Source organism: Canis aureus, chromosome 11 (genome assembly GCF_053574225.1).
Source record: "Canis aureus isolate CA01 chromosome 11, VMU_Caureus_v.1.0, whole genome shotgun sequence".
Classification (NCBI taxonomy): Eukaryota; Metazoa; Chordata; class Mammalia; order Carnivora; family Canidae; genus Canis; species Canis aureus.
In genome coordinates this window covers 25,540,713-25,565,503 of record NC_135621.1, presented here as the reverse complement: position 1 = coordinate 25,565,503, position 24,791 = coordinate 25,540,713, and the positions used below count along the sequence as shown (strand labels likewise).

Below are 24,791 nucleotides of genomic sequence, written 5' to 3'. Positions count from 1 at the left end.
CCAGGGCAGGCAGGCAGCAGGAGTGGGGTGGAGGACATACACTCCGGAGTCAGAGAGACCAATTCCAAACTCTGTCCCTATACCCCCAGCTCCAGGCCTGCAGGCAGCGGTGCTCTCAGCCCCTCCAGCCCCAGGCCAGCCCCATCCCAGCCAGCATTCCTTCACTTCACTGCTGGGTTCCTAACTCTGTTTGTGGAGTGAGTGCTGAGATTCTGAGAAAGCAGCCAGGGAGCAAATCCCAGGGGAAGGGAATGCTCCAGGTGCCTTATCCCTCAGCACTTGAAGCAGCCCCACTCAGGTCAGACATGGGCTCTAGGCTGAAAAGCCTGACCCCCACCAACCGTAGGAAGGCTGCCTGTGCTCAAGATGCTCAGAGCACCATCACATTTCAGCCATGCAACCACACAGACCCCCTCAGGGGTGCCTCGCAGGGCCCTGCGCTCCCTCTCTGCAACAGCCCAGTTTGCATCACTCAGGAACACCCACTGACCTGGTTGGCAAATAGTAGGTGGCACACGGTGGGGTCATGTGGGTCTTTGATGATGGCACGGATCACCTGCAGCATCGGGGTGATGCCTGCAAAACAGCAGCCCCCCACACGCTGAGTGAGCACCTGCTATATACATACACACACACCTAGTGCCAGGCAGACATGGGGTGACGTGGAGGGGTGGGGCCCAGACAACTGGCCTCCCGTTGCTTATAATCTGTGCCCAATCCCATGCCCTGACCTGACCTGACCGTAACCCATGACATCTGCCTGCCAGGGATTCAACAAGGGTCTCGGGCTCAAATACCGGTTCCTCCGGCGATCATGCCGACAGACTTCACCGTCTTGATGATGGGGTTGGACTTCTTGTCTGGACGGATGGCAAACTTTCCTGGGGAGAGAAGGGAGAAGGAGTTGAGGAGACCCCGCTCTCACACATGCCATGCTTGGGGCTGGAGGGCTGGAGCACCTGCCCCTGCTGTGGGGGTCTGAGGGGTGGGCGGCCATCGCACAACCCCAGCCAGTTGGGGGCAGGGAGAGGATGGGATGGTGGCAATACCAGCCAAGAGGAGGTGGATGAGCCCTTTGTTCCCACCACAGATGGTGTGGGGGGCAGTGGTGAGGCTGGGGAGCCACAGGTGCTCTGGCTCAATGCCTTCACCTGCCTAGTTTCAAACAAAGCTGATCTGTGGGCAGCCAGTCTGCAACCTTTGTGCTGGCCAGCTTCCCTCGTACATAGCCAAGGAAACTGAGGCCCCAGAGGAGACTGTGTACCCAACAAAGGTCACCCACCCAGACAGCAGCAGGATTGGGGCCTGCACCCAGCATTCACTGTGCCTGCCGGGGCCTTAGGACATTCCAACCCAAATCACCTTTGCCCTGGTAGACCAGCAGTCCATTCGGGCCCCGGAACTCAATGGTGTCTCCAATCTTCATGCTTTCCAGGTACTGGGACATCTTCCCTCCAGCAGGAAACTTGGGATGGGTGTCTTTGAAGTAAACCTGCAAGACACACCCACTGTCCTCAGGCCCGGTTCCCAGGGTCATAGGGGTGAGCTCGGGCCGCAGAGGGAAGGAAGCACCTCCTCTTCTGGGGTTCTCTGCGGCCTGTGTGTGGCTCTCCCGTGTGCCCCGTCCACCCATCTAGACTCACCCATCTGCATGCCAGGCCCCCAGGAGTCTGCCTCTCCCTAACGTCCCCTCCGAACACAAAATGTCTGCCCCCTGAACAAGGCAACCAAGCCGAGGGCTTGATGTATTCATGTTCTGCCAAGAACTGTCTCTGTGCCCCTCCCGATGGGAGATTCCCACGCTGCCCGCACAGAAAAGGCTTTGGGAACTGGGCTCAGCCTCGTCCCTCCTGTGCATGTTCAGTTCTTTCCACTTTTAGTGTCATAAAAACAGTGTTCCTGGAGCAATTTTCCTCTCTGTCCTTTGGGACGTCCCCTTTGGAAGAGGAAGTGCTAGGAGAAAGAGATGGGGAGACGGAGGGTGAGCGGCTCACCCTGTCCAGGGCTGGGAGTGGTGGGCCTCAAGGGGCCAGCAGGAGTGAGGGCAAAGAAAGAGTGGCTGGGGAGGGACAGGCAGCCCAAAAGGCCTGGCCTCAGGGGGAAAGAAGAGCTCATCCTGGCTACAGCACAGGGGAAGTGTCAGCGTGGGGGAAGTGCAGGGATGGGGGGTGAGGGGGGCAGAACTATGTGTAGGCCAGGACTCTGACCTCTGTCCAGGGCCAATGGGGAGCAGGGAGGGAGGTCTCTGAGCCAGAAGGGGCCTGGTCTTCCTGAATTTCCCATCCTCTACTTGAAATCCCCCCAACACCTTCTCCCCATCCGGTTAGAGTGATTCCAACAAGAACAGATGCTCGAACCTCACCACCTTCCCTTTCCTTCTGGACAAAGCCCCAAACTTTACTGGGCCCCCAAGGCACTGCCTGGCACCCCGCACCCCTCCCCTTCTTGTCCTCTGAAGCTCCTGCTCTTTGGCTGCATAGGTCTTCAAGCCTCCTTCTGACCTCAGGGGCCTTTGCACTGGGAAGGTCCTTTTCCATCCTCTGTCTGGTCAACGCCTCCTTGGCCTCCATGTCTTACCTCTCTGTCACCTGCCTGGGGGAGCAGCTCCCATCACTCCATCCGCCCCACTCTGTGCCATTCCAGGTACTTAGTCTCAGTGTCCACTCTCCAGGCAAAGACCTGGGCCTAGGCACTCAGTACAATCTTATCTATTGACACCAAGCTAAGGAGGGACCCAGGTCCAGCTCCATTCCTGCCCTCATGGACCCAGTATCACGCCAGGACCCTGCGAGCCCCTGTGAGCCCCTGTGAGCGGGGACGCCACACACTGCAGTTAGGACAGCAAGCCTGGGCCCCAGGAGTGCTGAACTGGGGTGCCCATGGCAGTTTGGGCCTTTACTGGGAGGGTCTCCAACTCCCCACCCCCACTGGCCTGGGGCTGGTTCACATTTGTTGGACATGTAATCTGAGAACGTGGATTGTTGGTTTTTTTTGTGTGTGTGTTTTTTTTTAAGATTTTATTTATTCATGAAAGACAGAGAGAAAGAGAGAGAGAGAGAGGCAGAGACACAGGCAGAGGGAGAAGCAGGCCCCATGCCAGGAGCCTGATGTAGGACTCGATCCCAGGACTCCAGGATCACGCCCTGAGCTGAATGCAGGCGCCAAACCACTGAGCCACCCAGGGATCCCCAGAGAACGTGGATTGTTCAGTAACGCTTGTGCTTCTAATTTTCACAAACACATACTATGCTATGGTTGTCATTTCTCTTTCCACTCAATGTGATTTTTTTGTTTTTAGAGAGGGAGCATGCGTGCAAGAGAGCGCACATGTGTACAAGGGTGAAGGGGCAAAGGGAGTGAGAGAGAAAGAGAGAATCTCAAGCAGACTCCAGGATCAGCATGCAGCCCGACTTGGGGCTCAATCCCACGACCCTGAGATCGTGACCTAAGCCGAAATCAAGAGTCAGACAATCAACTGAGGCACCCAGGCGCCCAGAGTGATTCTGAAGATCCTTGCTGGTTGTTCTGTGTCCCTCTGATCTAATGGCTGCATCTCCTCCACGGTGTGCACCCACCTCCATCCTGATGCTTCCCAGCTCTCCAGACAAGGGTCCTGAGCTCCTCGCACTACTCTTGAGGGGCCTTTGGGCTGTTTCCTAGGGAAACATGCTCAGGAAAGGACCAGCTGGTCCCAGAGGCCGTGTGACTGACTGTAATGGAGCAGGGCACCCAGTGTCCTAGGCTTTGCTGGTCCAAGAGCAGGAAAGTGAATTCTGCACGAGCTGGTCAACATTACTGGTCTCTCTTGTGCAGACGATCTGTCCTTAGTTGAAGACACTCATCTGAACCCCAGACCCTGCCCTCTGCCAAACCTCCACATTTGGCTTTTGCTGAGAAACTCCAGTTTGCTACTCATTCAGAAACCAGGTGCAAGGGAGCACTGGGCCTTCAGAGAGCGGACTCCAGGGGATGCGGTCGCCCCTGCCAACACGGTTTCGGCCCCAAGATCTCACCTTGATGACCAGGTCCACAAAGCCTTTGTCGTCGTCACTGGAGACGGGCGTGTAGGGCCGAATGACCAGGTTTCCATCGATCCGAGCTGAGAGGTAGATGTGCTGGCCTGCAGGATGAGGAGGGGTGATTACGGGAGTCCTGACAGGGCCACCGACTATCTCTGCAGGGTCCGCCCGGTCTAGTCAACCACTGCTCTGTGCTCCACCTTGCCCTCAAAGGCTGGCCTCGCCTGGGCTCCAGTGCCCACTTCCTGCCCCCACAGCAGTTCCCATTCTGTCCCAGCTTCCTGCTGCCACACCTACCTGCTACTTCCTGCTGGTGCCACTGCCAGGGACACCAGGGATTTCCCCTCTCATTCTGACACTCATCCTTGAAGGTCCAGTGTGGCTGTCACCTTGTCCCTGAAGCCTTCCCCACTCTCCCTATTTGAAGTGCAAAGCTCCTACCTCTGACCTAGCACCCCGCTATACTCGGGCAGGGGCAGGGCCACGCTCACCGACTGGGAGGCCCAGGATGTGCTGGGGCGACGGCAGAGCGAAGCGGAACCGCCGGGTGTCATGGTTGATAACCTGCAAAGAGGCCCGAGCTGTTAGATGCCACCCACGGCAAAGCGGCCCCCAGATCTCAGAGCTCCTCGCATCCCATGTCATTGAGAAGGGATACTGATGCCACATGTGACACACGATCTGCACACACGAGTGTGAGGGCACCGGAGTCAGCCACACACTGCATGTGCCTCCATTCTCACTGGCTCAGGGAAGGGGAATGACCCACCCAGAGCCACACAGCAAAGTGATCAGAGTAGGGAAAGAGCTCAGGATCCCAAAGGGAGACTGCAAGATGGCCCAGAAAATCTTGGGGGCAAGAGGGAGGATCCATCCCTGCCATCAGCTCGGGCAGTGTCCTGGGTAGCAGGAAGACCTTGGGCCCTGGGTTGGCAAACTAGGGTCAGAGAGGACACAAGGCCCACGTGCCCAGGCCTGGGAAACAAGAGGGGGGGCTGGTGACTACACTAATAGCCCCCCGAGAAATGGGATGGCCATGACTACAGCAAGGCTGCACAGAGCAGGAGGCATGCCAGCCCTACTGCCCAAAAGGTCATGGCCACAGCTAAGACCCCCCCCAGCCAGGCCTCTACCCTGTGCGTGGCCAATGGGTGGGCAGGTGGGGGCCATTTCCCCTCCAGAGTCGGGCAGAGGCTGGTTAAGGGCCAGGCTGGAGCGAGGAGGGAGCCAGACACCTATTAAGTGGTCTTACACCAAAGCCAGGGAAGGCAAGCCTCCCGCAGTAAGCTGTGGTCTGAGCTGCAAAGAGACCCCATGCCCTAGCTCCCTGAAGCCCCTGTGGGGTCTCCCCTGCAGCCGGGTATGCAGGGCCGTTCAGAAGGGTGGCAGCTGTCCAGCACCAGTTCATGTCCACACAAGACTAGGTGATGTGTCAAGGCCCACGGATGGACATAGTGCCGTCACCTGGAGGGAGGGCAACAGACTTCTCCAAAGGAATAGAGCATCATTCTGAGTGTCCCTGAAGTGCATGAGCAGAGCCAGGTGGCCTATCTCAGAAAGCCGGAGCCCAGCCACCACTTAGGACACAGGGCTTGGCAACAAGCGCTCTCTCCACCCCAGCAGCCCAGGCCTGAAGCTGCCTCCCCCAGAAACCTTGCCCCCAGACCTCCTGGGAATGGATTCCAGGATTATCAATTAGTCCTGGGGCTCAGGGTCAGAAAATACGCCAGACAATTTTTGGAAGCAGCACAGAAATGAGGGAAGGGCACTGATAATTATTGTGCTGGAAAACACTAATAGGGACAGGGCACAGCAAAAGGTACGGGGCTAACATCTATGCAGGGCTCAGCTCGGTGCTGGCGTTCAGGAGGCTGCTGGCCACGATGAGCTGAGCAGCGGACCCCCAGAGCTTCAGGGGGACCCTGAGGGTCAGCAGGTCCAGAAAAGGCAAGCAGTGGGGGCCTCCCTATGCCCCTGGGGGAGCGTAGCAAAAATATCAAAAAGCACCTCCAAAAGCCACCACTAGGCTACGACGGGGAGGGGGCAGATTTAACTGCTAAGACATTTGCCACAGGCTCGATCAAAAGGGACTGATGGCGGGTCCACTGTGTGACATCCCTGGGAGGAAATACTAGATGGTCATCAAACATAATGAACCAGCTTTGGGGTAGACATGATCAGGTGTCCATGTGGAATGGCTGGGTAAAAAAATCAGGTTAAGAAAAAAGTGAGAGTAAGTATGTATACACAGACCTAAAACTCCACACATCACATGCGTGAATGTGATGCCCAAAAAAGGCTCACACTGGCCCACGAATGGGACCCTCTGCACAGGGGCAGCGTGGCGGGGGATGCGACACACAGGGTGTTAGTAGTTCACACGCAGAATTTCTATTATGAGCACACATCAATCATAGATTACTTCTGGAACGAAAATGAAAATTTAAAATATATATAAAACGTGGAGAAGATAAAGCTTGGTAAAAACCTCTGGGAAGTGGTGATTTTTTTTTTCTTATCTGTGGTTTTTGACTTGTCTGTGCCCTCCTGGTATGAAAACAGGCACACGTCTGGAACAGCCACCCAGAGCCCCGGGACCTGAGACTCTGTGTGGAGTCCAGGGTGGAGCCGGGACCCGGGGCTCAGGGCCTGGTAGGTGACTTTCTCTGCTCCATGACTCAATTTTCCCTGCCACACCCCTTCCGAGGCAGCTGCCGGTGGCCAGAAATAGCACAAAGGAGGGGCTCTGATGAGGGGGAGTAGGGAGAGCAGCTGTTGGAGGGAGGCAAGGCAAAGGAGAGGATGGTTTTAAATCATGATCCGATGTTTGAAAAGGAAAAGGATCCGATTGGGAGGGCAGGAATAGGCCTTCCAGAAGGGCGGCAGGAGAGATGTGGAAGATACCTGGGTCCAACAAACACCTGGCTCTGAGTAGATGACTGTGGCGGTGGGGACGAGTCATTAGCTTGAAGAAAAGGTGCTGGGATGGGAAACACCCGGGATCAAGGTGGGGGTAGGTCTGAGTCTTGGTTCCACCCCTAACCCACAGTGTGATGTCCAATGCTCCCCTGGTACTCTCTTGCCCTCTGTTTTCCCATCTGTTAAATGGGTGTTTCAACCCAAAAGTCCTGAGGGATCTCTCTTGTTCTGGCCTTCTGTGGGATAGAGCGTGGTTTGGAGAACAGGCTCTGTGGTCAGAGATCTGGGCTCGAGACCCTGTGGCCGCTTACTGGGAACCTTAGAAAGGGACATCGCTTCAATTTCCCCATCTGTAAGGTAGACAGACAACACGACCTACATCAGAGGGGGGCCCATGCCTTGAGCACACAGTAGGTGACAGGAAATACTGTGATGCAGCCAGGGAGGGAGGGGGAGGAACCCCCATGGGCCCAGACCCTGCAGGCCCCACGGTGTCCGGCACTCACCTCCTTGTCGATGAGCCGCAGTGGGTACTTGATGTCCGGGCTCTCAAGGGTGATGGCCGGGGTCGAGCGCTGGAACAGCTTCATGAGCAGGTTATAGAGGAACCAGACTGGGGAGAGGACCACGTGGCCCAACTGAAATGACAAGGACAGACCCATGAGGTCAGTGTCGGCACGGGGAGCAGCCTGCCACTTGCCTTTCCGGCGAACACACCAGTCGGTTCACACCTCCAGGCCCCTGGTCACGCTATCCCCTCTGCCAGGAGCACCCTCTCCTCACCATCTTCATCCAGGGAACCAACCCCAGCATCCATTTTGGTGCCGGCTGGGAGAAGTCACAAAAATCAGGCACATGAAACCTATCACTGAATTCCTAAGTCACTGGAAAAGCTCTATTTCCCAGAGGAACCAGGACAAAGAAAGCTACATAACTAACTGAGCATGTAACCCTTTTCACTTTGGCTGCCGGGAAGCTCAGAGTGAAGTTCACAAGTAATTGTGCTTAGTCTTGAGCACTGTGTATCTGTGCTCCCTCTCTCCTTCCCCCCTTTTAGTCAATTTCCCTGGTCCTGTTAAGTGATGTCAAGTGCCAGCTCGATTTAGACAAACTCCTGAGCCCTGGAGTTCTGCCTTCAGAAGCGAGGGACAGTTGAGGCAGTGAACTGGGCAGTGGGGAGCTCTGTTCCTTGTTGGCTGTGTGATCCTGGGTAAGTCCCTTCCCTCTCTGAACTGATCTAGACCATGTGATCTGCAAGGTCCCCTGAAACTCGGAGAGTCTGCCACTCAGCACCATGATGAGCCCCACGCAGGGGCTAATCTCATGAAACCTTCAGAGGGTTGTCATCACCACTTTACCGATGAGCAACAGCTCAGAAAGCTTCAGCAACTTGCCCACAGTCACACAGCTGGCAGGTGGGGAGCTGCAATTTTTTTTTTTAAGATTTTATTTATTTATTTGAGAGAGAATGAGTGAGCGAGAGAGCACGAGCCAGGGGAGGGGCAGAGAAGTAGACTTTCCACTGAGCAAGCAGCCCGACTCAGGACTCGATCCCAGGACCTTGGGATCATGACCTGAGCTGAAGGCAGATGCTTATCCGGATGAGCCACCCAGGTGTCCTGAGAGCTGCAGTTTGAACCTGAGTCTACTTGCTTCCCCAATAACACTCTTAAACATCTGGCCCACACTCACCCTGCTGTGTGACCTTGAGAGGCTCCTCCTTGTCAGCCCCCTGCCCCCCACATCTCAACCTCACAAAGACCCTAAGAGGTGGCTTAGAGTTTTATTTTTAATTTTTTTTAAGTAGACTTTTTTTTCCCCCAAAGATTATTTATTTATTCTAGAGAGTGAGAGAGAACGGGAGTATGGGGTGGAGGGGCGGAGTGGGAGGAGAGAAAATTCCAAGGAGACTCTGTGCTGAGCATGGAGCCCCACGCAGGCTCGATCCCACAACCCCAAGATCTTGATCTGAGCTGAAACCAAGAGTTGGATTCTCAACCAACTGTGCCATCCAGGCTCCAGTTTAGATTTTTAAAAAACAGAAAACCCGACTCCCATGGCCAGATAGCTCACTGCTCAGGATATTGGAAGAGAACACCCTTGCAAAGGAAGACAACTGGTCACTTGTCCTTTCTAGCTGTGTTTGTCCTTTGGCAAATCACTTAGCCTCTCTGAGCTGTTTCTCCATCTGTGAAATAGGATCTTTTCATCTGCTTCTAACCTTGAGGAAACAGGGAGGCCCATTCTCCAGGATAACTGGCCAAGACTCCTCAAAAATGTCAATGGCACAAGAAACAAAGTAAGATCAGAGAACTGGTCCAGATTAAAGGAAGCTGTGGTTGGTTGAGTGGTGGCTCCCAAAAGATATATCCACCCAGATCCTGGGAATGTGACCTTGCTTGGAAAAAGGGTCTTTATAAAGATGCAACCAAACCAAGAATCTTCAGAGGAGATCACCTGGAATTATCCTGGCAGGCCCTAAGCCCCATGACAAATGTCCTATAAGAGAAAGAAGACTCAGAGGCTACATGAAGACAGAGACAAAGACTGGAGTGAGTGGCCACAAGCCAAGGAAGCTAAAAATTGTTGACAGCCACCAGAAGCAGGAAGAGGCAAGAAGGACCCTCCCCGAGACTTCAGAGAGCATGGCCCTGCCAACACATTAATTTCAGACTTCTGGCCTCCAGAACTGTGAGAGAATAATGTCTGCTGTTTTATGCTTGTTTGTGGTGACTTTTATAGTCCTGGGAAACCAATAGAGAGGCCAAAGAGACAGCACCGGAATGTGATGTGTGGCTCTGGATTAAATCCTGGGCCAGAAATAAAATAGTTAGAAAGGGCAATATATACATATTTTTAAGATTTATTTAATATTTGAGAGAGAGACAGAGAAAGAGGGCACCAGGCAAGGGGCAGAAGGAGAGGGAGATAATCTCCAGCAGACTCCCTGCTGAGCAAGGAGCCTGACCCTTGGGGGCTCAGTCTCACGACCCCGAGACCGTGACCTGAGCCAAAATCGAGAGTTGGATGCTCAACCGACTGAGCCAGCCAGGTGCCCCTATAAAAGGCAACAGTGAGACAACTGGTGAAATCTGAATTAAGGCCCATGGATTAGATAAGAACATTGCATCAATGTTACTTTCTTTTTTATTTTATTTATTTATTCATGAGAGACACAGAGAGAGAGGCAGACACATAGGTAGAGAGAGAAGCAGACTCTACGCAGGAAGCCTGATGTGGGACTTGATCCCAGGACTCCGGGATCACGCCCTGAGCCAAAGGCAGACGCTCAATCGCTGAGCCACCCAGGCGCCCCTCAATGTTACTTTCTTGATTTGATCACTGCTCTGTAATTAGGCAACAGAATGTCCTTGTTCTTAGGAGATACACACTAAAGTATTTAAGGGCAAAGGGGCATCGTAGCTGTAACTTATTCTCAAATAGTTAAAAGATACACACACACACACACACACACACACACACCATAAAGCAAATATAGTGAATGTTAACACCGGGTCCATCTGGGTAAAAAGTATACAAGAGTTCTTCATACGTGATTGCAACTTTACTGTAAGTTTGAAGTTATTTCAGAAAAAAAAAAAGTGAGGGTGGGGTAGGGAGTAGCTCACACACTGGTGGTCCAGAGGCTGAGATCCAAAGTCCACACAAAACACTGCTTCTCCAGAAAGCTGTCTCACATTTTGTTCTCCATCCAACCATCAGTAGTACACCTCCCCGACTCTAGTTCTCTCAGCAAATGATCATGTGTTCACCTTATCATAATCCTACAAGTTCCTCTTTTTGTCTTGGCTGCCAGGAAGCTCAGAACCAAGCTCTTGGCTTGCATGGAGGCCTCTCTGCTTCCTTTGTGGGCTTCTTGAGGTAGTGTGTTCTGCAGAGCATTGACCTGGAAGTGGCTCCCTGCTCTATTCAGGGCTGGGTGAGAAGACCCTTACCTCTCAAGGCCCACCCGCTGCTCCCTGGCTTCCCATAAGCCTTGCCGGGATTCGTGCACTTTCTCTCAACCCAGGTAGGGTGCCCTGGCTGAGTACCCGAGGCCTCTCTGAAGCCTCAGTGTTCTCATCTGCAGAAGAGAGATAAGAGCTACTGCTCTGCCCCGGGGGAGCCCGGATGCGAGGTGAGACGGGGTGCCCAGATCACAGAAGAACACGGGTGCACACACAGGGGCTTTTCCTGCTTCCCTCAGTGGGCCTCTACCACCGGGGAGATGGGATACCCAGGTGAAGGAGGGGCAGACACAGAGATCCCAGGGCAGGCCTGGTCGCTGTTCCCCAAACCGGCCCTGCCGCTTCCTTGTCGTGGCTATGGCTACCGGCCCTTTGTTGGGCTCAGAACAATGTGCCTCTCTCCCAGGCAGGGCCTCCAGGCCCGTTTTAGAGCTCTGCTCTGTGACTAATGGGTCTGAAGGAAAGGCCCCCGGGAGCCTGCCAGGGCTCCCCTCTCCAGCCCCACCCATCACACAGCCGGGGCGGGGCAGGGCCGCTGCCCATTTATCCAGCACCCACCGTATCCCAGGGACCACTCAGTGTTTCCCCTACCCTGGGTCCCATTAAAGGGCCTGGTTGGCAGCCCTGGGCTCAGGGCTCGGGAGGCCCAGGTCTGAAACCCCAGCTCAGGATCTCAGGACAGATTCTCAGCCTCTCCAGGCCCCGGCCTTCCTCCAGTACAAGAGGATGGTTCCAGCCAGGGCTGGGGGGAAAGACAGGAAGATGGGAAAGGCCACACACACAGCAGATAAGGCTAACGTTTCCAAGCTGGCAATGCTCCGAGAATGGGATGTGAGCAACCTGGGGTGATCCTCATTTCGACCTCGGGCCATAGGTGCCGTGATTATTATCACAAGCTTACAGATGAGGAAACAGACCCAGAGAAGGTCTGTATCTTGCCCCAAGTCGCACTAAAGCCAATCCACAGAAGACCACACTCACAAGGGATATTACTGTCCCTGTTTCTCAGATAACTGACTCGCGTATGATCCTACAGGAAGTCGGAGTGAAGCCAAGACCCAGCCCCAGGCCTGTCTAGCTCTTCCTAAGCCACCTCCCAGGACAGGTGCCCTCGCTGTGCCCCAGCCACAGAGCCCAAGGCCCAAATCCCACTCACTCCAACGCTCCGATATCCTGCCTCCCACGGTGAGGCCCCAACTGCCAGACCGGCAGGGCGCCCACTCTGTCCTCAAACACTCACAACGGCTGCCTACTGCCCACATTCAAGGCCCCTCCTACATGGCTACAACTCTGGCCAAGTGTCTTTCTTGCCCCTGGCCTTTGCATCCTCTTCTTTCTGCCCCAAATGCCCTTCTTCTTCCCTTATCCAAACAGGAAACTGCTATTCAACTTTCAGAGCCCAGTTCAAATGTCAGATCTTCCTTGGCTGGCCCCTCCCTGGCTAATCAGGCCTTCAGCAGAATTCTGCAGCCCCTGCTCCCCTCAGCAAACTCCGTGGGGTGAGGAGATTCTGCAGATGCTCTGCTACGGGCCCCTCCGTGTCAATCAGAGAAGCCATATCCATTGGGAACGCTGTTTAGGGAGAAAGTGGAGTTACATTTGCAGGAAATCACCATAGTAGGGAGTCCTGGAGATGAACTGACACAATGGTCAGAACCAGTTGGGAGTCATGTTTGGTGCTCCCTGGAGTTTTATTTTTCCCCAGCGCAGCTGTTTAAGTGCAGAGCCAAGTTTAGTTAATAATGTAAGACCCCTGGCCTGCAGCTCCTAGCATAATTGGCAAAGAACCTTCCCTTGCTTCACTGCCCCACAGCCGTGGGAGACAGGCTGACTGCATTCTTCATTTGACTAATGAGGAAACTGAGGCCCAGGGTGGAGTCTGGGCTTGGGTTCCCAATTTGCTGTCACTTCTCTCTCACCTGCCCCAAGCCCGCCAACACTGACTATGAAAAAGATTCATAAGTCGACAGCTCTGAGGGCAAGTCCTGAACATGGGCTGCAGCCCTCCTACAGACCTTCCGGATGCCGGGTACCAGCCTCGGGTACCCTGGATGGCAGCCTAGGTTCAAATGCCTAGGCCAGCGCCCATGTGTGATCACAGCTGACACAAAACGGCAGACCCTAGAGCAGAAGCCCCAGAAGGGTGGGGGGCATCTGTGTCTCATCACCACTGCACCCCCAGGGCACAGAGCAGAGACAATGAGTAAATATTTGCGGATAAGTTTGTGAAGGGAAAACAACAACCCCCATCCCCCGAGGTCTCTCTCTGGCTCTTTTTATTTTGTCTGGAAGTTTCAGGAACCAGGGCAAGAGGCCAGATCCCTCCCAGGCAAGCACGGGGCACCAGCTTACCCTGTTCATTCTAAAAACCCAACATCCCTCCACAGAGCACAGGCCAAGGTGGTTAGGGTCCTAGCTTCGATCCTGTTAGGCACACCCACCTTCCAGAGGTATGGTAGGCTCAGTGCCATGGCCGGAAGGAGCTGCTCACGTGGGCAGTTGATAAATGTCAGCCTTCCTTCCAGTCTCCACTCCCAATAACTGGGCTCCGCAGAGCAACCTACAGCTGCTTTGCTCATAATTATCTCACATAATCCCGAAGCCTGGGAGACGGGAGCTATTACCGCTCCCATTCCAGGTGAAGAAGCACAGGCCCGGGTGACAGACCTGGCCCAAGGGCCAGGATTTGAACCCAGGCACCTGGCTCCAGTCCACGCACTGAGTCACCATACAAGACTGCCTCTCCGTGCCCGCGGGCACCATGTGGCCAAGAGAGAAGCAGAGGTGGACTTTGCATACGTACAAATTCCTTTGGGGAGGCAGCTGTGGGCAGTTAGTCCTTCAGGCCATAAACCCCAGTGAGCACACCTACCAGGGCTCGTGCTGGATTCGGGGGACGCAAGCCAGGGGACTCTGCCCCTGAGGAGCTCAAGCGGTGAGGAAGACAAGACACAGAGGAAAGGGTATAGTGGAAAGGTAAAGTCTTCATCTCCAGAAAACTGAAGCCTTTACCAGATTCACAGAGGGCAGGGATGCCCCGTTCCCACGCCTTGGGGGTGGAGGAACTCTGCACCCCACTCCCGGCCCACAGCACCACTCCCACCCCTGAACGCAGTGGGCAGAGTAAACAGCAAGCAGAAGGCTGAAGCCAATGCCCCACCCCAGCTCCTCCTCAGCCAAGCTGCCTCGTACACACACACTCATGTACACACACGTACGTATGTACACAAAACCATGTCACCACAGCCACTCGGAGGTCTAGGGGAGAGCTGCCTTCCAGGCCTTGACCTGACGCCCCCCAGGCCATGCTCTGCCCACTGGGGAACCCACCACCTGCCTTTCTTCACCTCTGCTAACAGAACGGGGAGAGGAAATGGGGTCAGCCAGAGTCCCAGGATGTCTCCAGGGAGCCCCCCCCACCATTGCCTAGGGGCCCTGCTACCCCACAGAGGGCACCCAGCCCTACTGCTCACCCTTCCCTGTAATTCCCTACTGGGACCGTGGCCTCCACTCCACCCAGGTTAGATTTGAGTGGGCAGGCTTACCCTCTCCAGGTGCCAGCTCCCTGTGTGGAGGCTTACCTGCCTGTCGCCCACCAGCTATCCTGCTGGAATCTGAATGTCCCCCTCCTTCCTGGTCCCCTTCTCAGGAAGTGGAAGGAAGTGGGAGGGAGTGGAGGAAGTTCTGCAACTGGGGGGGGGGGGGGCTCCTGGCTCAGAACTGTGGGGGAGGGGAACCCAGGAGGAGGGGCAGGTGCACAGCAGAGCTGCTCTCAGCAGAGGACGTGCAGCCCTGCTTTCCTGGCCCCAGGGTGAGGGCCACAGACTAGGCACAGAGCTGCTGGGGGTGGGTGGGGGTGGCGGGGTAGTGGCAAGCCTGGGACTCTACCTGTAGTGGTGACCTGTCAGGGCCCACTGAGCACTCACGGCCGTGCTTGGGGCAGGGGAGCCACAGTCCCAGATGGCAGGCCAATCCCTCAATGTTCCCCCCAGGGGGCTGGCAGACTGGAGTGCCAAGCCCTCAGCTGGGGCCCCCTGGAGTATTATGGGAGGAGGCCTCCTGCAGAGCCTGCACATCTCAGATAAGACGTCTGGTGCCCAGAGCCCAGGGCCCGAGCCAGCCTCCCGCAGACCTTGTGGAGCCTGTGCACCAGGAGGCCTAGCTAGGGTCTGCTGTGGGCATTTTGGGCCAATGGGAATTCCAGCAGGGCACACAAGGAAGGGGCAATTTCTGCCCATCTCTTGGACGGAGGCAGCCGTAGAGTTGGTGAGTCTCTCCTGACTCCCAGACAGGGCTCTGCCCCTCACAAGGGGGTTACCAGGGGGCCTTGGCTGTTCGGCCAAAATGTATGGAGCGGCCACGTGCTGGGGACGCAGTGACAAATGAAGGTGAGAAGCACTGAGGGAAAACAGAGCAGGGGATCAGGGGATCCCTGGGTGGCTCAGCGGTTTAGCACCTGCCTTAGGCTCAGGGCGTGATGCTGAAGTCCCGGGATCGAGTCCCACGTCAGGCTCCCTGCATGGAGCCTGCTTCTCCCCTTGCCTGTATCTCTGCCTCTCTCTCTCTCTCTCTCTCTCTCTCATGGAGCCTGTTTCTCCCTCTGCCTGTGTCTCTACCTCTCTCTATCATGGTAAATAAAATCCTTAAAAAAAGAAAACAAAGCAGGGGTGAGGGTCAGTGGGTTGTGTGATGAAGGGGCATGAGGACGTTACTCTGAAGCTGCGTAATGCCCACAGGTTCGCCCTGGGCAAGGCTGCTCCTTGATCTGAATGCCCCCCCCCCCCCCCCCAGTCCTGGGCTGGGCCACAATTTCATGAGCAAATAACCAGACCAAGAGGCCTTTTGCCTCATAGTGAGGAGGAGCCTCACAGAGCCAGAGGGAGGAGGCGGGTGCCCTCCAAGTCCCAGGCGCCCGGGGTGGAGGTGGTGGCGGGGGCAAGTGGCTCTGGGCCTGATCCTCAGCGCCAGCCCTGTGGCCTGCTCCCCGTGCCCAGCCAGCCCCAGGGACCAGAGGACGCATGGGGGGTGGGAGGCTGCCCTCTGGCTGCAGCCTCCACGAGGTGCAGAGGTGCACAGCCCCCAGCCCAGCCACTGGGGCCTTTGAGAAACCCAGGAGAGGAGGCAGGCTGTGGGGAGGGACGGAGGCCCTGGGCTCACCCAAAAGTGACAGCAGGGTGGTGGACTTTGGAGGCCCAGTTTCAGGCCCTGCCAGGCACGGGCAGGTGGCCAAATGTGTGTTGCACTTCTGCATCTGTGAAATGGGGCTCACAAGTCTGCCAGCTTTGTAGGGTTCATGGGAGAGCCAGAGCCAGGCAGGGCAGGAGACAGGGTGCAGCGCTGTCACTGTGGCTGGAGGTGCCACAAACCCTGCCCTCCAGCCACATCACCTACACACTCCACCCCCTCCCGCCTCGGCGTGCTCTCACACCCGGCCTCTCCCAACACCTGTGCACTCACACACACCCGGCCTGGGGCTCACACTGCACGCCACACCCACTTCCTAGAGTCACACTCGGCCACACACATGCGCTCTCAAACTCATGCACACTCACGCCTCACACCCCGGTCACTTCATACACTCCATCAGCCGCAGAGGCGTGTTCACACTCCCGTGCACTCTGCACACGCACACGTCACACCGCGTCCGGTCGTGTCACCTACTCCCACCCGGCACACACGTGCGCTCTCACATTCACGCACACCCTCGGCCTCGCCCTCCAACTTTCCCCGCCGCGCCCTCTCCCACCCGCACCCGCACCCGCACGGGCTCCGGCGCGGCCCGCTCCTCCCTCCGCTGGGCGGGACCGCGCGGGACACCGGCGGGGGATGCGGGGGGATGCGGGCGGGCGGGGCGCCCAGTGCCCTCGGCCCGGTGCCCGCCCCAGGCCCCCGCCGCCCGCACCCCCCCGCCGCGGGGGCTGGGTCCCGGTGACGGAGGGGCGGGGGGCGGCGAGCCAGGCGTCCGCGAGGCAGGGGCTGGGGGGCCGCGTGGGGTCTCCGCGCCCCTCCCGCCTACCGTGCTCAGCTGGGCCCCCATGGTGGCGCCGCGCTCGCTCCGCCGCCGCCGCCGCCGCCGAGACCGCCCGGCCGCCGCGCCCAGGCCCCGCCCCCCGGCGCGTCACCCGAGGAGGGGGCGGGGCGAGCGCACGCGGCGGCCCCGCCCCTCACGCCGCCGCGGGGAGAGGGAGGGGGCGGCGGGACCCTGCGCCCGGCCACTGGCGGCTCCCCGCGGCGCGCGCCTGGGCTCCGGCGGGGGGGCGGGCGGAGGGCCGGCTCCGGGCCCCGTTAGTCACGGGGGGGGGGCGCCCCCGCTCGGTAGGATGCGGAACAGAAAATCCGGAAACCACCGGCCACGCCCGGCCTGCACTCCGGCGGCTGCGCCCGGCCGCGGTGCTGGCTCCACCCGCCTTCGCGTTCCCCGCGCTGCTTAGCTCCGGGTCCTAGGACCTCGCGGGCCCCTGCCTCCGGGCGCTGCCCCCACCCGCCTCTGGGCCAGCCCGGCTTACTGCTGCAAGGCCTGCCCGCCCCCGCCCCCGCCCCCGCGGGCTCCCGGGCGCTTCCCTGGAACTGAGGGCCCCCCACCCTGTTCCATGGGGGGGTGGGAGGGCTGCCCCCAGGCCCTCCGCATCCCAGGACACTGTAGGCTCCTTGAGGCAGGACTTTGCTGTTGTTGTTGATAAGATTTGTTTATTTGAGAGAGAGAGCCTGAGTGGGAGGAGGTGCAGAGGAGAGGGAGAGAATCCTCACTTCGTCTCCCCACTGAGCACCTAGCCGGATGGGGCTCAATCCCAGGACCCTGAGGTCATGATATGAACCGAAATGGAGTCTACTTAACCGACTGAGCCACCCAGTTGCCCCGGACTCTGCTTTGAAGTCCCCTGCATGCCTGGAGCCTAGCATATAGTGGTTGCTCAATAAATACTTGTCAAATAAATAAATAATAAATAAATAAATACTTGTCAAATGAATGCATTTAGCAGCTAGTACCTCCTCTGTTGTAGGCCCATGCCGGCCGGAGGGAGGCTCTCTGGCTTGGCCTCCTGGAATGGTCTTGGACCTGGATGTGAGCTCCTGGTAGTCTGACTGGTCCGACCGCCAGGGTGACACATTCCTGCCATGTGATGCTGGCCAGGCAGAGAAGGACTGGGCCTTCCAGGCAGAAGGAGCTGGGCAGGACTGTGGGCCGCCGGGGTCGGTGAAGGATCTCAAGATGGCTGGGCGAAAACTTGCTCTAAAAACCATTGACTGGGTAGCTTTTGGGGAGATCATACCCCAAAACCAGAAGGCCATTGCCAACTCCCTGAAATCCTGGAATGAGATGCTTATCTCCAGGTTGGCTACTCTTCCTGAGAAACCACCTGCTATCGACTGGGCTTACTACAAGGCCAATGTGGCAAAGGCTGGCTTGGTAGATGACTTTGAGAAGAAGTTTAATGCCCTGAAGGTTCCTGTGCCAGAGGATTAATACACTGACTAGGTGGATGCTGAGGAAAAAGAAGATGTGAAAAGCTGTGCTGAGTTTTTGTCCCTCTCAAAGGCCAGGATTGAAGAATATGAAAAAGAGCTGAAGAAGATGAAGAACATAATTCCATTTGATCAGATGACCATTGAGGACCTGAATGAAGTCTTCCCAGAAACCAAATTAGACAAGAAGAAGTATCCCTATTGGCCTCACAAGCCAATTGAAAATTTATAAACTTGAGGAGAAAGCAGCCCCGGCCCTCATATTATAAACATTGGACATTAAAAATAATGATACGGAAGAAAAAAAGAAAAATAAAAGAAGGAGCTGGGCAGAACATGGAGGTAGAAATCAGGTATGGTTTCAGTTTTACGGATCACAATTTTCTTCTTCTTCTTTTTTTTTTTCTTCTGTAATCTCCATGCCCAACCAGAGACTCAAACTCATGACTCATGACCCCGAGATCAAGAGTTGCATGCTCTACTGACTGAGCTAGCCAAGTGCCCCTTATTGATCACCGTTTTATTAATTTTTTTAAAGATCTATTTATTCATGAGAGACACAGACTAAGAGAGAGAGGCAGAGATGTAGATAGAGGGAGAAGCAGGCTCCTTGCAGGGAGCCTGATGTGGAACTCGATCCCAGATCCCAGGATCGCGAACGGAACCAAAGGCAGGCATCCAATCGCTGAGCCACCCAGGGGTCCCTGATCACAGTTTTAATGTTACAAAGGAAGTAATCAAATCGGAAAGCTTGACTTCAAGTAACTTCCCACTGGTAGGTGCTTCTTAGGACAAGAGCCCTTGTCCACAGGCATCTTCCACTGAGGCCCTAGGAGAAGAAGATCACCCTTGACCTCCTCATTTTCCCCAGTCACTATTGGTTTTATTCATGTTCTTTATTTTTTTTTTAAGATTTTTAAAATTTATTCATGAGAGACACAGAGAGAGAGAGAGAGAGGCAGAGACACAGGGAGAGGGAGAAGCAGGCTCCATGCAGGGAGCCTGACATGGGACTCGATCCTGGGTCTCCAGGATCACACCCTGGGCTGAAGGTGCACTAAACCGCTGAGCCACCCGGGCTGCCCTTCTTCGTGTTCTTTAATCATGATGATTATCACAAATGTGGACATGTGATGTTGGGAGTTTGTTCTCCTTATGAAATTTGGAGGTGACTAACTTGGCTTTCTCCTTTTGATTATAGGCCATGATCCTCACAGGATCCTCACAGGCCATGAAGAATTCCCACACAGGGCTTTTCCTCGAAAGATTCATCCCTTAAATGGCATTAAATAAACAAAAAGTTAAATATCATTTAGATTAAGGCTATAAACGCTAGTCTAGCAAACAATCTTACACAATCAGAATTAAGATGGAATCTATTTTTCAGCCTTATATTATTATTTAAATTATTAGAAGCATTTATAGACTCAAAGAGGAAATAGCTTTCCTCCTAAGGTTATCACATTATTACTGCCTCTTTTTTTTTTTTTCCAGAGATTTTATTTATTTGAAGAGAGAGCAGGAGTAGGGAAAGGGAGAAGCAAACTCCCCACTGAGGAGGGAGCCTGTTATGGGGCTCCATCCCAGGACCCTGAGATCATGACCTGAGCCAAAAGCAGACGCTTCACCCACTGAATCACCCTATTACTCCCTTTCTTAAGATCGTATTAACTAAAAAAAAAAAAAAAATCATATTAACTATCCACTTTTCTCTTTATCTGTTTGAATCTCTTCATTTTTTTTCTGTATATAAAATTAACATTGTTAATAATCCACATAAATTGTTGAAGCATTTTGCCCTCACTGTAATAAATCCTGTGTTAACACCTCAACCCACTAACACACTTCAGTATGTAAAGCACAAAAGGAAATTTAACTCCTAGTTACATCTGGAAGCTCCCCTAGAAAGTGACTCACCTCCCAGGCCTGGCCTCAAACGGTGTTGGCTCCTGCTTGGCTGTGTGACAGTCCCTGGCCACACATGACCTCGGAGGCCAGATCTGGTGTACAAGCAGACAAAAATTGAAGCTGAAGCCAAAACTGGAGGCACATTTTGTCTGCTTGGGGCACCCAGATGGTCAGGACATTTGCTTATAAGCTCTGGATGGTGCCAACTGCAGCATCATGAGACCCCTTGCATCCACATCATCCAACCAGCTTGATATCCAGGCCCAGCAGTCCTGTCCTCTGGCTGCCCCCAGCCCTGAAAAGGGACTGGTCCTGGTGCATTTATTTTGCCCAGTTATTGATCTGGGCCTCAACTCCCCACAGAGTTCCTTCCTGGGGTTTAGATCTGCTTGCAATGGCTGAGTGAGGCCCCAGGCCTGCTGCTATACACTATTAGCTCTGTAGTGCTAATACACTATTACAATTCCTATCCTCTTTCCTCTGAGCTCCTCTCTCCCCTCCTGTCTGATCCTGTGTGCATCTTGGGAGGTGGGATGTCTCTAAGGGAGTGGTAGGCAGTGCAGGTTGAGGGAGTTGTGGCTCTGTTTCTCTGGAGAAGGAGGGATAGATTTCTACCCAGACTCCGTGGGAATTGCTTATCTCTGCAGCAGGACTATAGGGTGGCCACAGTGTGGGGGAGCAGAGAGAAAAGCTAGGATAACATTGATTAGGTGGCCCCCTCCTGTTCTTGAGACACAAACCAAGCAGGTAAGTTTCACTGCCATTCACTGTGTGACAGGCTCAGGCCTTCCCCTTTCAGGATCCTCCTCTGAGAAAGGATGGCTGCAGGTGTGGGACAGGGCACTGGGTCTTCAAGACCGCTTCCACTTCTGATATTTTATCTTTGAGTGCCCTCAGAATTGGAAAAATACCCAAGGTTCAGAGAAATTGTAAGAATAGTACAATGAGGGGTGCCTGGGTGGCTCAGTCATTTAAGAGTCCAACTCTTGATTTCTGCTCAGGTCATGATCTCAGAGTAAGCCCCGAGGTGGGCTCCCCAATCAGCAAGGAGTCTGCTTGGGATTCTCTCTTTCCCTCTCCCTTTGCTGCTCCCTCTGCTTGTGCTCTAGAAATCTATCTATCTATCTATCTATCTATCTATTTATCTATCTATCTATCTATCTATCTATCTTTACCAAAAAAAGAATAGTACAATGGACGATCAGATTCACCAGCTGTTATCGTTTGACCTCTTTCTCTTTTTCTCCGCCTTCTTTGCTCTCTGTTTTCTTTTGCTGAATCATGGACAGTTAGTTGCAGATATGTGACCCTTCGTCTCTAAATACTGCAGCACATTTGTCCTAAGAATAAGGCCATTCTTTTCCATATCACTGTTAAATGATCAAATTCAGGAAATTTAACACCCATACAACACTGGTACCTAGTCCCCAGTCCACATTCCACTTGCTCCAGCTGCCCCTGTGATGTCGTCTCCAGCTATTATTTTTTCTGGCTCACATTCTAATCCCAGGTTAAACATGGAGTTTACTTGGCAGGTCTTTTGAGTCCCCTCTAGATCAGAGGGCGGGCGACCAGACTGTTTTCCTGTTGTTACCTGCCAGGTCTATCTACAATAAGGTACTATTGAATGTCCTAATCCCCCACATTGGTTTTAGCATTTGTTGATGCTCCTTGGATGAATCAGTTCTCATTAAGGTGGTTTAACTGGTTTACAAAGTGCTTTGGGGAAAGAAAAAAAAAAAAAAAAAAAACCTTTGTCCTAATCATTCCTGAAGGTCCTTTAGGGAGCCAAAGAACAGAAACTACCCCACAAGCCCATTTGCCTTCTGGGCATGGCCTGTTAGCTGAGAATCCACTACTCTACTCAGGTGTTTGATCCCTGAGAGAGGCTGAGAGGGTAGAGAAACTATTCGTTTCATTTTATTTTATTTTTAAGATTTTATTTATTCGTGAGAGATAGAGAGGCAGACATAGGGAGAGAGAGAAGCAGGCTCCCTGAGGGGAGCCCGATGCAGGACTCGATCCCAGGACCCCGGGATCAGGACCTGAGCAAAGGCAGACGCTCAACCACTGAACCACCCGGACACCTCTAGTTTCATTTTATAGAAGAGGAAATTGAAGGCCAGAATGCGGAGAGACGTGGGCAGCAGTGGAGCAGCTCCTCCCAAGGAATTTCTGGGCTCCAGCCCCTTCCATGGACCAGGGTAGGAGTTTGGAAAGGAGGCTTTCAAGCAGCCTGCTGGGCAGAGTTTCAGGGTCCAGATTGGGGCTCTCTAATCTTTGACAGCTCTTTAATCCTTGACCCCTCACCCCTATAAACTGTGTAGGACCTAGGTTGCCAGGTTTGGCAAATAAAAATATAAGGTGCCCAATTAAATTCGAATTTCAGCTTAATGATGAATAATTTTTTAGTATAAGTATGTCCCAAATAAAGCACTTAAACAGATTTAAGAACTAAAACCTCATGATGTTGGGACGCCCGGGTGGCTCAGCGGTTGAACGTCTGTGTTCGGCTCAGTTCATGATCCCGGGGTCCTGGGACCGAGTCCCGCACCAGCTCCCCGCAGGGAGCCTGCTTCTCCCTCTGCCTGTGTCTCTGCCTCTCTGTGTGTGTCTCTCAGGAATAAATAAAGCTTTAAAATAAATAAATAAAGCCTCATGATGTCTGGGATGTTTGGACTGACACAAGAGTCGCCAATTAAGATATAGGACACCCTGTTCAATTTTTAATTTCAGAACCGCAGAAAGAGAACTCCAAATCTAGAAAGAAGCAGTTGGTCCCTGGGTTCATTCGAGTAGCCAAGATGCTCTAAAGCCGAAGCACAAGTCCTCTCTCCGGACCGAGCTGGCCTATGTGGCCATTTAGCTGGTTTTCGACATCATCTCGCGAAGATTTTCCTGATCAACTTTCTCCAAGGCTTGTATTGAAGATGTCCTTGGTGGGCACGCCCCTTCACCCCGTGGAGTAGTTGCAAATGAGTGTGGGATCCGGGAGCCGCACCCCAACGACATGTCTCTCCAGTGTTCCAGTTCCATGCGAAAGAGGATGTGGAGCCTTGGGGCCCCCATCGCGTCTGACCCGGAGCGAGATAGCAACTGGAGCGCCCCTCGGAGACCGCAGGAGCCTGCATTCCTGAGCTCTCAAACACCCCTATGGGCCACCACCTGGTGCTGCGGAAGAGTCCCTAGCAACAGCAGAGGTAAATAGCTCGGAGGGGCTGGCAGGCTGGAGGCTTAGGGGACAGGATTCTATTAATGTGTCCCAGGAATTCTCTGGCACCCCTCACTATCATCACTGATGATAGAGGGGGCAGGGGGCAGCAGTGGGGGCACCGAGAGAGATGGCAATAATGCAAAGTTACACATGGCTTTGCCATGAGGTCAGGGGTTCTTTGCACCCAGGGGTCCACAAGTAAGAGGCCCCCCACATATCCCCACAATTAGATCAGGGGTAATGATGGAGCTGCCTCCAGGAAATACAAGAATGGCCAGCAAGGAAAGGCTGGCTCATGTTTCTTTCCCACAGGGAGGCCCGTGGCACCCCGTGGAGAATTGGCCAAGGTCTCTCCCCTTGTCTTCCAGTACTCCCGGTTTACCTTCTCGCCTTATTGCTCATTGCTTTATGCCTTCTTTTTTTTTTTTTTTTTTTTTTTTTTTTTTTGCTTTATGCCTTCTTGACCTCCGAGTTTCAGTCCATTTCTTGCTATGCCTATTGCTTTCGCTCCACTCCCAATATTTGGTCCTCCGTTATCTTATTTTGCCAATTTTCCTTCCTGGGGTATGCCAGCTTCTGCACCCTCAAACAGAGAGAACAACTGATGACAATAAATGGAGGGGAAAAAAGGGTTGGAGGAAAAGGTGAACATTACTCATTTATGTTTTTATATTTGAAACCCCCTACCCTCTTACACTTTGTTTAGCACTAATGTGCCTTACATGATTGAAGATTCTATAAAAATGCTAAAGTTTGAAAAAAAAAAAAGTTTAATTTCAGGGAACCAATGAAAAGATTTTAAACTCGGATGCCAGGAATTAAAACATGCATGGCAGGGGTTATCAGATGCAAGAAATGAGGCAGGTGAAGTTGGTCGGGACTTGAATGCCGAGATGAGCTGCCCTTTGGAGAGCAGATGACAGCCTTGGAGGAAGGGACTTAAGTTTGGAGAGCCATTGCCAGACAGTTCTAGAAATCTCCCCCTGGAGGCGCCTGGGTGGCTCAGTTGGTAGAGCAAGCAATTCTTGATCTCAGGGGTCATGAGTTCAAGCCCTACGTTGGGCGTAGAGTTTACTTAAAGATTAAAAAATAAGTAAATAAATAAATAAATAAAGCTCCCTCTGGCCCTCGGGTGGTGGTGAGAATGAGCAGAAATGAGCAAGGCTGAAGGTCAAAGACCAATCCAGGGGCAGTTGCAGCGGCCACTGATATGCCAGGAGGTTCAGGCCAATGGTCAGGGGTGAAAGAGCATTCAGGAGGCAGGACTTATGGGGCCTGTGGCCCACCAGATCAGGAAGG

At 54.0% G+C, this 24,791-nt stretch overlaps 1 protein-coding gene and 1 pseudogene across 1 annotated transcript in view; one reads left to right on the top strand and one right to left on the bottom strand.

Annotated features, from left to right (window-relative positions):
- CYB5R3 (cytochrome b5 reductase 3) overlaps window positions 1–17,010 on the bottom strand; it is a 28,721-nt gene extending 11,711 nt beyond the window's left edge. The window contains exons 1-7 of the mRNA XM_077914241.1: window positions 16,923–17,010; window positions 7,445–7,576; window positions 4,511–4,583; window positions 4,014–4,120; window positions 1,363–1,492; window positions 798–881; window positions 491–576 (exon numbers count right to left, since the gene is read on the bottom strand). Coding sequence (XP_077770367.1) covers window positions 491–576; window positions 798–881; window positions 1,363–1,492; window positions 4,014–4,120; window positions 4,511–4,583; window positions 7,445–7,576; window positions 16,923–16,943 — 633 coding nt within the window. The 5' untranslated portion in view covers window positions 16,944–17,010. The remainder of the gene's footprint in view (window positions 1–490; window positions 577–797; window positions 882–1,362; window positions 1,493–4,013; window positions 4,121–4,510; window positions 4,584–7,444; window positions 7,577–16,922) is intronic.
- A 5,395-nt stretch (window positions 17,011–22,405) lies between these two features.
- On the top strand, window positions 22,406–24,141 carry LOC144324386 (proline-rich protein 32 pseudogene; annotated as a pseudogene).
- Window positions 24,142–24,791: the final 650 nt, after the last annotated feature.